Source organism: Monodelphis domestica, chromosome 6, assembly GCF_027887165.1.
Source record: "Monodelphis domestica isolate mMonDom1 chromosome 6, mMonDom1.pri, whole genome shotgun sequence".
NCBI lineage: Eukaryota > Metazoa > Chordata > Mammalia > Didelphimorphia > Didelphidae > Monodelphis > Monodelphis domestica.
The window spans coordinates 14,307,485-14,322,623 of record NC_077232.1 but is presented as its reverse complement, the minus strand read 5'-3'; the positions used below and the strand labels follow the sequence as shown (position 1 = coordinate 14,322,623).

General features: G+C 34.6%; 1 protein-coding gene across 2 annotated transcripts in view; it reads right to left on the bottom strand.

Moving 5' to 3' along the window:
* VN2R639 (vomeronasal 2 receptor 639) overlaps window positions 1-14,810 on the bottom strand; it is a 33,533-nt gene extending 18,723 nt beyond the window's left edge. Inside the window, exons 1-3 of one of the 2 annotated variants that reach the window (XM_016422768.2) lie at window positions 14,566-14,810; window positions 10,502-10,793; window positions 6,770-7,573 (exon numbers count right to left, since the gene is read on the bottom strand). In XM_016422768.2, the coding sequence (XP_016278254.2) occupies window positions 6,770-7,573; window positions 10,502-10,793; window positions 14,566-14,810 (1,341 nt within the window). 2 annotated transcript variants of the gene reach the window in all.
* Window positions 14,811-15,139: the final 329 nt, after the last annotated feature.

Genomic DNA, 15,139 nt, shown 5'->3' with positions numbered 1-15,139 from the left:
ACAAGTGACAGTCATAACTTTGAACATGAATGGGAGGAACTCACCCATAAAATGTAGACAAATAGCAGATTGGATTAGAACCTAAAACCCTACCATATGTTGTCTTCAAGAAACACATATGAGGCGGGTTGATACTCACAAGGTTAGAATTAAAGGATGGAGTAAGACCTTTTGGACCTCAACTGATAGAAAGAAGGCAGGAGATGCAATCATGATGTCTGACAAAGCCAAAGCAAAAATAGACCTGATCAAAAGGGATAGGGAAGGTAAATATATTCTGTTAAAAGGGAGTATAGGCAATGAGGAAATATCACTAATCAACATGTACGCACCAAATGGTATAGCATCCAAATTTCTAATTGAAAAACTAGGAGAATTGAAGGAAGAAATAGACAGTAAAACCATATTAGTGGGAGACTTGAACCAACCATTATCAAATTTAGATAAATCAAATCAAAAAATAAATAAGAAAGAGGTAAAAGAAGTGAATGAAATCTTAGAAAAATTAGAGTTAATAGACATATGGAGAAAAATAAATAGGGGCAAAAAGGAAGACACTTTCTTCTCAGCACCAAATGGCTCATTCACAAAAATAGATCATACACTAGGTCACAGAAACATGGAATTCAAATGCAGAAAAGCAGAAATAATTCCTACAACCTTTTCAGATCATAACACAATAAAAATATTGATCAGTAAAGGTACATGGAGAGCCAAATCAAAAATTAATTGGAAATTAAATAATATGATACTCCAAAATCGGTTAGAGAACAAATCATAGAAACAATTAATAATTTCATTGAGGAAAATGACAATGGAGAGACATATTTTCAAACCTTATGGGATGCAGCCAAAATAGTACTTAGAGGAAAATTCATATCCTTGAGTGCATATATTAACAAATTAGGGAGGGCAGAGATCAATGAATTGGAAATGCAAATCAAAATATTTGAGAGCAAATAAATTTTAAAACCCCAGAATAAAACCAAACTAGAGATCCTAAAAATTAAGGGAGAAATTAATAAAATCAAAAGTGATAGAACTATTGGGCTAATAAACAAGACTTGAAGATGGTATTTGAAAAAAACAGACAAAATAGACAGAGTACCGGTCAATCTAATTTAAAAAAGGAAAGAAGAAAGGCAAATTAACAACATCATGGATGAATAAGGGGACATCACCTCCAATGAAGAGGAAATTAAGGTAATCATTAAAAACTACTTTGCCCAACTATATGGCAGTAAATATACCAAACCTAGGTGATATGGATGAATATATACAAAAATATAAATTGCCTAGACTAACAGAAGAAGAAATAGATTTCTTAAATAATCCCATATCAGAAAAAGAAATCCAACAGGCCATCAAAGAACTTCCTAAGAAAAAATCCCCAGGGCCTGATGGATTCACCAGTAAATTCTATCAAACATTCAAAGAACAGCTAACCCCAATACTATACAAACTAATTGACATAATAAGCAAAGAGGGAGTTCTTTCAAATTCCTTTTATGAAACAAACGTGGTACTGATTCCAAAGCCAGGCAGGCCAAAAACAGAGAAAGAAATTTATAGACCTATCGCCGTAATAAATATAAATGCATAAATCTTAAATAGGATACTAGCAATAAGACTCCAGCAAGTGATCAGAAGAGTCATTCACAATGTTCAAGTAGGATTCATACCAGGGATGAATGGCTGGTTCAATATTAGGAAAACCATCCACATAATTGACCACATCAACAAGCAAATCAACAAAAATCACATGATAATTTCAATAGACACAGAAAAAAGCCTTTTTTAAAATACAACACCCCTTCCTCTTAAAAACACTAGAAAGCTTAGGAATAGAAGGGTCATTCCTAAAAATAATAAACAGTATATATCTAAAACCATCAACTAATATCATCTGCAATGGGGATAAACTAGATGCATTCCCAATAAGATCAGGAGTGAAACAAGGATGCCCATTATCACCTCTATTATTTGACATTGTACTAGAAACACTAGCAGTAGCAATTAGAGAAGAAAAAGAAATTGAAGGCATTAAAATGGACAAGGAGGAGACCAGGTTATCATTTTTTCAGATGACATGATGGTCTACTTAAAGAATCCTAGAGAATCAAACAAAAAACTAATCGAAATAATCCGCAACTTTAGAAAGTTGCAGGATACAAAATAAATCCACTTAAGTCATCAGCATTTTTATATATTTCCAACACAGCTCAGCAACAAGAACTAGAAAGAAAATTCCCATTCAAAATCACCTTAGACAAAATAAAATACTTGGGAATCTATCTCCCAAAACAAACACAGGAACTATATGAACACAACTACAAAATACTCTCCACACAACTAAAACTAGAATTGAAAAATTGGAAAAACATTAACTGCTCATGAATAGAAAGAGCCAATATAATCAGAATGACCATCCTACCCAAACCCATTTATCTATTTATTGCCATACTCATTGAACTTCCAAAAATTTTTTTTACAGATTTAGAAAAAAACATAACAAAGTTCATTTGGAATAAGAAAGGATCAAGGATGTCCAGGGAAATAATGACAACAAATGCTAGGGAAGGGAGCCTTGCAGTCACAGATCTCAGACTATGTTATAAAGCAGCAGTCATCAAAACAATTTGGTACTGGCTAAGAGACAGAAAGGAGGATCAGTGGAATAGACTCGGGGTAAGTGACCTCAGCAGGACAGTATATGACAAAACCAAAGATCCCAGCTTTTGGGACAAAAATCCACTATTTTATAAAAATTGCTGGGAAAATTGGAGGACAGTGTGGGAAAGATTAGATTTAGATCAACACCTCATACCCTACACCAAGATAAATTCAAAATGGGTGAATGACTTGAACATAAAGAAGGAAATTATAAGAAAATTAGGAGAACACAGAATAGTATACATGACAGACCTTTGGGAAGGGAAATATTTTCAAACCAAGCAAGACTTAGAAAGAGTAACAAAATGCAAAATAAATAATTTGGAATATATCATATTAAAAAGTTTTTGTACAAGCAAAACTGATATAACTAAAATCAGAAGGGAAGCAACAAATTGGGAAACAATCTTCCGAAAAACCTCTGCCAAAGGTTTACTTACTCAAATTTACAAAGAGCTAAATCAATTGTACAAAAAATCAAACCATTCTCCAATTGATAAATGGGCATGGGACATGAACAGGCAGTTCTCAGCCAAAGAAATCAAAACTATTAATAAGCACATGAAAAAGTGCTCTACATCTCTTATAATCAGAGAGATGCAAATCAAATCAACTCTGAGGTATCACCTCACACCTAGCAGCCTGACTAACATGATAGCTATGGAAAGTAATGAATGCTGGAGGGGCTGTGGCAAAGTGGGAACATTAATTCATTGCTGGTGGAGTTGTGAATTGATCCAACCATTCTGGAGGGCAATTTGGAACTATGCCCAAATGGTAATAAAAGACTGTCTGCCCTTTCTTATGGCTGATCCAGCCATAAGACTGCTCAGTTTGTACCCCAAAGAGACAATAAGGAAAATGACTTGTACAAGAATATTCATAGCTGTGCTCTTTGTGGTGGCCAAAAATTGGAAATTGAGGGGATGCCCTTCAATTGGGGAATGGCTGAACAAATTGTGGTATATGTTGGTGATGGAATACTATTGTGCTCAAAGGAATAATAAAGTGGAGGAATTCCATGAGGACTGGAACAACCTCCAGGAAGTGATGCAGAGCGAAAGGAGCAGAACCAGGAAAACATTGTACACAGAGACTGATACACTGTGGTACAATTGAATGTAATGGACTTCTCCATTGTCCCTGAACAATCTGCAGGGATCTAAAAAACACTATCCACAAGCAGAAGATAAACTGTGGGAGTAAAAACACCGATGAAAAGCAACTGCTTGACTACAGGGGTGGAAGGGATATGACTGAGGAGAGACTCTAAATGAACACTCTAATGCAAATACCAACAACATGGAAATGGGTTCGAATCAAGGACACATGTGATACCCAGTGGAATCGCACATTGGCTATGGGTGAGGTGGTTGGGGGGGGGGGGAGGAAAAGAAAATTATCTTTGTTTCCAATGATTAATGTTTGGAAGTGACCAAATAACATAATGTTTAAAAGAAAATAGAAGTAGTAGAGGTGTATTACTATTGTGTTCTCATATAATTATAAATTATATACTTTTCATTATATTTCATAATTATATTTTATATTTAGTAATGATTATATACATGCTAATTAAAACAATTTTCATTTTTATTAAAACAAGCATTTACATAGTATCTATTAAATGTCAGACACCATGTTCTACCATAAGGTAGAAATAATTTTATTATCATGACAGCCCAGTTAGAAAGGTGCTATTTTATCTCTTGTAGTTGAAGACTACAAAAAAAAATGAATTAATTTTGATGATTAAGGGATAGAGTCACCTTGTAAATTAAATACCTTAGTTTTAAGTGAAATATTTCTGACTCCTGACTCAACACTCAGTCAATTATCATAGCTGTCTTCTCACTTTAGAGATTGGAGGTAGTGAAGTCAGTACCCAAAGGACAGGAGCTTTTGTCTCTCATTTTTGACCACAGACCCACAGCTTCAAATGACCTTAGAGACTGGAGTCAGTAAATCCAAAACTTGTAGTTGGGTCACCTTCATCCCTGACCTGGTCTGACTATTCTTTACCAGTATATTTACTAAACCTCAATTTGCTAATTCAGGGATTAATGGATTTTATAATCTGACTCCTACTGAGACCAAATAACTTCCTCTATACTGTTTTATTTTTCTGTATTCTATCATAAAACATTTACTCATGGAAAAGAGAATTTGAGAAAAAAATTAAGCAGCCCTTTTCTATTGCCATTTCTCATTTGCACATGCACTCAGAGCTGAATACTTACCTGTTCTTCCATTTTCTCTTTCAAACACTTTAATAACTACAAAATATTTTGAAATTACTTTTTTGTTCAATCTCATTTTTTTCAAAAAAAATTGGTTATTCTAATCTTTGCTATTCCTGGCATTAATCATAGAGTACTATTTCCTGTCTGGTGTTTGTTTGTTTTTTTTCTGGATCATCTGTTACCTGGCTAAACTTCTTTCTCCTGGTCTGGTCTAAGTTGGTTGGTAAGTTTCTCTGACTCATGATGATTCTATGTAAGCAAGTCATGGTTTTATAGCTCAAATTTCTCTTACTGACTACTGAATAAAATTCTTTGAACGTCGAATCTATTCTGTGGTGACTAATTCCTTTATATCATAGCAAATATACCACATTATTGTATTTAAATATGCTCATTCAAAGCTTAGGCTTTCTATGCATATATATATATATAATATTATTTTACAAATCATATATAGCTAAGATAATTCCTATGACTCCAGTTTCCCAGCATATCTACCAAAGCAACATGTTACTCCAGAGAGTAGGAATAAGACACAGAATAAGATTATCAGTAATGAGTTCCTCTTTTTAGAAAGCAATGCATCATGAATACAACCTTTTACATCTTTAACATGTGCAAGTATCAAATATTTTGATCAGCACACATTTATTGTTAGAAGATAAAATAAAATTGATCAGTGAGTATCATATTATTTGTAGGATTATGATCTAGGCCAGAATAAATACCCTAAATTGAAGTTAATTTAATGGAATTCTCATAGCAATACATAGACTCATATCGAGAAAGATGTGCATAAAGAAGAATATCAACATTTTCACCAAGATTATTGTATGAGAATTATTGTAAATGATGATTATCTGAGATAATAGCATTGTTAGTGCACTGAATGTCATATAATCATATAAGAAGACATGAAATTCATAAGGATCAAGAGGTCATATTGACATTTAAGATCATTGCAATATCATACAAATAAGAGATAACCAGTTATTGAATGATGTGAGTGCTTGTTTATTTGGGTATATGATTTGAGGTTTCAGTTTTATAAGATTATTCACTAAGAAAAGTGAATAACATGGAAATATGCTTTGAATGATAATGCATGAATAATCTAGATTGTATTTCTTGTCAACCTCAAGTGTGGGGAGAGAAGAAACAAGGGAGACAAACTGAATCATATAAGATTGGAACTCTTATGTAGAAATTTGTTATTAAGAGAAAACAAAGATAAAACAAACAAAAAAAAAAAGAATGGTGTGAATAGGCTATACTAACACCAAGGGTACAGTGGAGATACCTAGGACAAATTAGGCCCACTGAGGAAGAACAGACAGAAAGAACATGCTTATAACTTTGGCTGAGACTATTCGGAAAGGACAGTCTCAGCTAACAGAGCAGCTGTTCTCTAGGCTGTAACTTAGACAAGAAAGGATTCCTCCCCCAGTTTGGTCATCATCAAACCCTGAGTCCATCCTTACTCTGAAGAGCCAAGAAGTCTGTAATATCATGATGAAAGAACCAAACCCTCCTTTCCCTAAATTACACAGAACAGATAAACTGTCACTCTTTCTCAGTTTGCTAATGTGAAGTCATTTTATAAACAGTATTCTGTGGGAAAGCAGCACCCCCCAAGAATCTTGTAATGTTTAGCATTTTACACTCTATAAAAGTCTTTCTTTTAGTCACAATAAAAGGAGCTCTTAGAGACCAAGTGTTCCCATCTGGTGCTTGCTTTGTTATCTCTATTATCTCTCTCTCTCTATCTTTCTCTACCTCTCTGCTTTCTCTCTCATAGGTGGAACCCTGGCACTCTCCATACAGTACCCAGGACAATGCAAGAGAAATGTTACCGTCCAAGAAAGAAGTGAGTTTGCTGCAAGATCTGATACATCTTTTCCTTCAGTCTGAAGCATGTGGTGGAGAGCACGAGCAAATAAATAAACACCATTGTAGATATTATAACTCTTTTCAATTATGTTCTTATCCAAATAACGAGGTGATACCTGTGTTAAGGAAAAATTTTCATGGCATGCTCGACGAATCATATCTACAGGACTTATTTCTGAAAGTGAACATTTAAAGACCACCTGCCAGACGGTCTTTAGGAAAATGTCCTCAGGGTTGGCACGGGGATGCACACTTCTTAGGAAATCTGTGAAACCAGGAATCTCCTTCCTGAATTGAGAAAATATTAATGTACCATGAAAATTGGTCATCATTGAATCAGTAGCTTCTGCAGAAAAATCCCAGGATGAAGTGGTGACCAACATCTTACCAGAGAAAGCATAAAACTTCAATAAATGAGAAATTTCTTTAATGGAGTCTGTGTTTCCATAGATGAATATCACTTTGGATGAGGACTGAAGGATCCTAGACAAGAAATTAATGTCTTCGTTTTTCTTTAAAAAATTTTCAGGAACTTTTTCTGTAAAAGCCAAACACATAGCATTCGAGGCCATCTCCTCATTCAGATCCCTGAGGAATTGTTCCCCTCTCATGTCATCTGAAATAATCAGCCCCATCCAAGTCCAGCCAAAATGTAGCATCAGTTGGACTGCTGCCAGGTGCAGAGTGGATTCCCTGCTGCCCAGTTGATAGACATATGGATACTGAGACTCATCAGACAGGAGAAGATCAAATGGGCCATAGCTGAGCTACATAAATAGAAAGAAAAAATAACTGGAAAGCTGAAATATACATAATTTCTGAGTTCTCTTTTAAATGTCATCTCAAGCAATTGCTTAAGGTAAATACATAGAAAGTATTGATAGATTCTTGTTCATTTGACTGGATAGATCATGACTACAATTGATTGAAGAGATGACAGTTTTGTAGGTGGATTTAAGTTTCAGGTCACCAAATCACAGAATTTAGAACTGAGCCATTTTGAAAAGAACTCTTAAACAGGACTGAATAAATAATCCTTCCTTCCATGTCTCCTTAAGCAATTATTTATTCTGTATTTGAAACTTTGTAATGAAGAAATATCATTTTCCTCTAAAAACACTCTTCTACTTGTAGACAGCTCTTCCTATTAGTCCCTCTTTTCTTACATGCATCTTTTTAAAAATCAGTTTCTTTGGAACATCAACTCATTGCTTCAAATTCTTTTTCATAGTTATGCAAAAAGAACAGATTCTGTTTCATGAATGAACTTATACGTTTAATGTTTAAGCTTAGTTATATGTGCTCTCTAACTGATCTCATCACTTTTTCACCTTATAAATCAAATATTCCTTTATCCAGCTTTCTAAGTCAAGGAGTCTATTCATGTCAGGATAACAAGGAGGTATTGAAGGCCCCAGAGTTAATAATCACTAAGAGCAGAAAAGTCATCGATTGAGTGCATATCAGAATACTGCAAACCTGAATTGGACTCAATAAGGCTATGAATTGCTAGTCCCACCCCACCCCACCCCACCCCCCAAAAATCCAATACTCCTTTGGCAACTATCAAAACTTATGTGTGACTCCTAGGAGCTCTAGCATGCAAAGTGACCACATAACAGTAAAACCTTTTTTCAGACATTCTAAACTAGATTGAGGGTAACTGACCATCCTGAAACCAGTTACTAAGATAGGATGTCTATCTCAAGCAAGTGAAAAGCTGCTTCATCAGAATGGACTGATAAGAACAATTTATTCCAAAGGCCATGAAGGCAGCTAAAATAGTAGCTATTGAGTAAAGGAAATACAAAAGTTATTTATGAATATAACATAATTAGTGCCCCCATTTTCTGGCCTAACAGAATAATAAAAACTACATAAAATAATGATATTTTTATTTTTCATAATTACATGTTCTTGATCCCTACTTGTTTGTACAATGGATGTCCTGTGACAATACATAATTATTGTGGTGCGAATGTAATTGTATTGATTGACCTCTGGGTAATTATTCATGAATTTCAGTGATGGCTGTTAAAATAAATGCTGATTTTTACAACTACTCCTCATAGGAAACTACTAAGAAAAAAGAATGATGGATCATGATGATCTTTGAAGAATGACAGCTGTGAGAATACCAAAAAATGATGGAAAGAAGCAATGATAGTATATGGAAGTTGTGGCAGAGAAACATCAGGGAATTTCCTGAAATATATCATATCTTACTTTTATGATCCAAACACCCATCTTCCTTGCCTATGGAAGGATGGTTTTGGGCAAGCAAGTAAATGGCATTCTGCTTTTTCATTGAATCAACTCTTAATTTTGCTTCATTGTCCTAATGACTCTATATCCAGACCACTCAGGGGTTTTTTTCATTCATCATAATATTCACTGAGGATCCAGTTAGAAAATGCACATCAGGCTTGTACCCCAAAGAGATAATAAGGAAAAAGACTTTACAAGAATATTCATAGCTGCACTCTTTGTGGTGGCCAAAAATTGGAAAATGAGGGGATGCCCTTCAATTGGGGAATGGCTGAACAAATTGTGGTATATGTTGGTGATGGAATACTATTGTGCTAAAAGGAATAATGAACTGGAGGAATTCCATGGAGACTGGAACAACCTCCAGGAAGTGATGCAGAGCGAGAGGAGCAGAACCAGGAAAACATTGTACTCAGAGACTGATACACTGTGGTACAATCGAAGGTAACGGATTACTCCATTAGTGTCAATGTAATGTCCCTGAACCATCTGCAGGGATCTAAAAAACACTATCCACAAGCAGAAGATAAACTGTGGGAGTAAAAACACTGATGAAAAGCAACTGCTTGACTACAGGGGTGGAGGGGATAAGACTGAGGAGAGACTCTAAATGAACACTCTAATGCATATACCAACAACATGGAAATGGGTTTGAATCAAGAACACAGGCGATATCCAGTGTTATTGCGTGTGGGCTATGGGAGAGGTGGTGGGAGGGGGGAGGGAAGAAAAGAAAATGATCTTTGTTTCCAATGAATAATGTTTGGAAATGTCCAAATAAAAATTAAAAAAAAAAGAAAATGCACATCAGACATTTGATATTTATTCCCCAGAAATACTTTCAATTGAGTAAACAATTCGTGTATAAAGAATATGTCACGTATTTGACAAATGAGGCCCAGATGAAAGAACGGAACAAATTCTCAATTGAAATGTAATGATCACTGTAAACACAGAATTGGATACTAAGTATTAGAACAGAGCACTGATGGGATGGATAATTGCTTCATATATGTAGGATAAATATACAAATTAATTTCACAATGAATAGGAATATACTCCTAATGCTGGTAATTTTCCTTTGTGAGAGGAAAAAAAAACTTTCCATCTATACTCTTCAGAATTTTACTAAAATATAACAAGGTGAACTGAGATAATAGCTATATAATTTGGGAAGATATTTACTTGATTCAAAATCATCACTCAAAACAAAAAATTCAATCTCAATTAAACAACAGAGTGAATTCCTTCATGGAAGGGACTTTTCTCTACTTTTTCTATTTCTTATTTCAAATCTGTGCCAAGGGCTTCTTGATGAATGTGGATTGGCTCTCTGGTGCAAGTACAGTTTATATATTGTATTAGCTATTATAAACACAGAGAGAGAATATGTGTTGCAAAAGGGAAAAAAGTATTGCCTCACTTACCTGTGGGACTTTATATAGTCCTAACAAAGGGGCTATAGCCATTGTCAATGTAGATGACATCCCTCCAATGGCAACCATTGATTTATGCTGCCTGTCACAGCTATAGTTAGGGATAGTTGGACCCTTTCCAGACAACCATATCAAAGAAGCCTCCACAGCCAAGTCACTTTGATGGAAATTATTGAATAACTGATATCCCAGAGTTACATTGGGCAGGAGATGGGAATCCTTGTTGATCTCATCCACAGCAAATTGGACAGTGAGAAAATGTTGGTAATGCTTGAGCATGTACCTAATGTGACAAGAAGAAAGTCAGAACAAGGCACAACTTGGAAGGCACAGGAATGGCAAAGTATCATAATGGAAAAAATATGGGTCATTAGCAGAATATTCCACATACTATTTGTAAAACATGACTGATACTAAAAGGGCAGTCCATGAGCGAAGGAAAAAAAGATGTAACTGAAAAGTTTACAGGCTGATTGAAATTATGAGTGTGCAAGTGAATGTATACACCTTTCTTCAGGCACTGGAATCAATGAAGAAAGGATAGACAAATATGGGAAAATATGTTGGCAATGAACTGGGAGGATTAGGAAATAAACCTAATGGCTTGTTTTCAGTATATTTTAAGGCAATGAGCACAGCTGAAGAGAAAGAGAATATTGAGATTCTGGAATTTGGAAAGCAAGCACAGATTTAGAATAGCTATTGTGCAGAGAAGAAAAACAAATCACCCATAGTAGAATACAACAATACACAGGTAAATTTTACAGTGAAATCAATCTGCAAATTTTTGTGATAGTCACTATATTTTTAATAGTACCTGATTAAAAGGAGAAACAACAGTTACCAAGAATAATCTGTGGTAGGAGTCTGACAATACTTATATAAGTGGTTGGTGCTGTTTGAGAAATCATGCTATCACAGAAATTCCACAGTGGAAGACTAGTCACATGTCCCTAACTCTGATTTTCTCTGTCATGTATTATTTACATATTTATTTGCAAAATACACTTTCTGTGCCAAACAACATTCTTGGAGCTAGAAATCTAAGAATAGAAATTAAACCTTAATATGTATTTTCTTATATATGATTCATAGAAAATAACTTATATACATATATAAACACATGCAATAAAAGCAGATATACCACAAATGATTACAAAGAAATTTCAGGAATTTAATCATGGTAACATGAAGACTCAAAGTAAAATCCGTATACTAAGTAGTGCACATGATCAGTTTTAAAGGAAAAAAAAGTATTTTGAGTGGCAGAGTAGACATGAGAGCATCTTTCAGACAGCCTGTGTTAAGATACCAGGAAAGACCTGAGATTCCTGGAATGAAAGAAAGCAAGTAAATCGGATTCGACTCAATGTCAATGACTTGTAAATTATCATTGGGCAATAAACCTTCAAAGGAAAAGTAGTTTTGAGTCAGAGTCTGAAAAGCTCTAAAACTGCAACAGATAAGTACTAATTTGGCTTTGTATGCCATAATCAGACATCGATGTTCCTTTGTTACTGGAGCCAAGGAATAACATTGGCACAAACACTCATGTCATCAAACATTATTACAGAAGCTTTGTGAATGTCCAAACATTCTTACCAAAAAATATTCTTTCCAAGATACATGAGGTCTTCTGCTTTCTTTTAAGGTTCAGGGCTATACAATCTCTAAAAAGAATTCATTTAATATTTATATCACTTTAATTATTAGGAGGCAGTTCCTACCAAGAACCCTAAATTTACATGTATATGAATTTAAATCAGCTGCCCTATTTATGAAATTAATTCAAAACCCCTTCCACCCAACAATGAAGGGAGTTTTCTAGATTAACCGTCTTTGGTACATGATGACATTTACCACATTTCCCCTATGAGTCCACATCTTTTTCAACCTGTCAAATTTTCTACAATGCTGGGACCAGAAAAGAACACAATCCACCAAAAGTGGTCTAATTAGAATTTTATACTTGAGAGATCCTCACATTCTTTTTACTATCAGAAAATTCTTCCCTTCCTATCAATTCATTTTTGACTAAATTCTTCCAACATTTTTTCTCATTGTATCCATGTCAGGTGGAGTATTCTGGTGTTGTTGGTTTGGAAAACAAAATAAAGAATGCAGATAATACAACCAAGGTTCTCCTTATTGATTCCTTTTCCATCGTCATATCTTCCAGAACTATCCATTGACCTGAGTTTACATTCATTCTTTTATTAATGCCTTTTAGCTCTGTGCCTTCTGAAAATTGGATATATTACACTCTTGTACTTCACCAAGCCTTTAGAAATGATGGGACTTGAGTTATTGCATTTGGGGGACATTTAGCTTGAAAAGACTGAGGTCTTTTCCAATGTAAACAGAAGAGTGTTGGTAACTAACTTTGAAGATTAAAAAAAAAAAGAAAATCCTGATAGTTATTAGTGTTAAGATAGACTTTTATCATAATAAAACCTAATGAGATTGCTGAAATACTTTCTCCATCCTTACAGTTGTATGTTCAGAATAAAGACAAGATGAAGGAATTCTGGCAAAAAAGAAGACAATTATCAAGGAAGTCTAACCAGAAGAAGGAATAAAAAGATTTTTGAGGGAAGAATATGAGGAGTCCTAATATATTATCACCTGTAAAGGAAAAGAATTAAATGAGAGGAAGAAAAATATTTTTGAGAGATTTTGCATGCCCACATATTAGCAAAACTCCACCTGCTGACTAGATATTACATGCAGGAGGAATAATAAATAATGAATAATTCTCACAACACAGGTTGGATATATCCTAGAAAATAGCATGCACAATGCCATTTTCTTGAAGGACACTGTGACAACCACCTAATGACGACTCTATAATTAGATTAAATCAATATCTTCTCTCCTCAAATTAAAGAAAAAAATCAAAACATTGAGAAGGAAGAGGAAATAAAAACAGAGAAATCAGAGTAAAAAGATTGGGATTATTAAAGACAAGTGAGGGCATTTTATATGTACACAATTTCTAAAGTTTCCCAAAAGCAATCTTACTCAGAAGGAGAATTATTGATGCAAACAATAATCTCAAATATATCTAACTTTACCATGTTCTTAATTGATTTTATTTGTGAGGTCAAGGTCATTTTTTTAATCCATTCCTCCTGACCTGCACATGGTGGTTAGATAGTTCCATGGAGTGGAATCTCCCAAGTTTATATTTCCTGGGTATAGAAGTGGTGAAAACTCAATACAATTGATGAATTTTTTCAGGCATCTAAATACATGGTTCTTTTGCTTATTTAAAACTTAATTTTGTTTGATAGTTTATTCATACTTTGCTATTATATGATAATGATAAAGCTCCAGTAAGAAGTCACTTTCACCTAGTTGTCCTAAAGGCCATAAAAGCATATAGGGAAAGAAACATTTCGTACCATTCCACTGCTAACTCTCTTTCAGGCAGATAAGACTTGAAGCTATAGGTTGGAGAAAACTTTAGAGTGATTATGGAATTCTGAAGTAGTTCTCTTTTCTGGTGCCTTAGCAAGTTAATCATAGATGCTTTTTTTAGTTTATTACAAAAGATTCAGAGAGTAGCCCTAGTAAAACTCATCCAAGGAGAGGATAAATAAGTGATCCCAAACACTTCTTCATCAATATGTGATAAGAAATCTGCCTGTCTATACTTGGGACTAGTAGCCTTTTCTCAAATAAGGGTATTCTTGGGGATGCTAATTTTGCCACTTGATCCCAACATTGAGTGTATTCCCTCCCTGCTCTGCCTCCCTAATCTTTGCCCTCAATGAGTTTCTTCCATCCATGCTGATGCATTTCTCTGTATCTATATCATGACATAGTATGTATAAATAATTTCTGTCTGCTTGCTGCACAATACACAATGAAAAAAGCCTATGATTTTACCAGCTTCCTGAATACCATTTTCCTTACAACATTCAAGCCCAAATCTTTTCTCTACCCAAAGCTGTGAGGCCAGGTAAAACACAATTCTTCCCACATAAGTCAGTCAGGAATATGAATGATGACATTTCACCAATAAGAAAAAGAACACAGAAATAAAAACTTACTCAGGATTTCCGCTTGACCAGAGTGGAGGACATCTGAAATCTCTCTTCCTAATATTAAGTTGTGCCTTCAGAAACATGGAAAGGAAGGCCCCTATAACTATATGGCCTTCCTTTCTATAATTATGGTTGTAACGTCTTTTTAAGTGACAAGGTTGCTCCCCCATCTGATATTCAAAAAAAGAAAACTGAAAAATCAGGATCACAAATAATCTAAATAAAAATAGCCCCAGTTTCCCAAAATCCATGGCCAAATTCCAAAATCTATAAAGTGGTAAAGAATAAAGAAATCTAAAAGAATTCGGGATGTTTTTCAGGAAACCACAGACACATTCTCTGTTTCTAAAGATTTTACTTTTCTAATAATTTTTAAACTATTCTACTTTAAGCAACCCCTATTAGTTGGGAAATCCTAATAATGGATATGACAGAGGCTTCTGTTTAGGATAAAGGAAAAAATAGCTGAAAACAGTATATTTATGGGGCTTTTTTGCCTTCTGGATATTATTCACTTTGTTCCCTATGGACAGGGAGTGAAAATGGCCTCTGGAGTGTTAGTCAAAAAACTATGTTGACC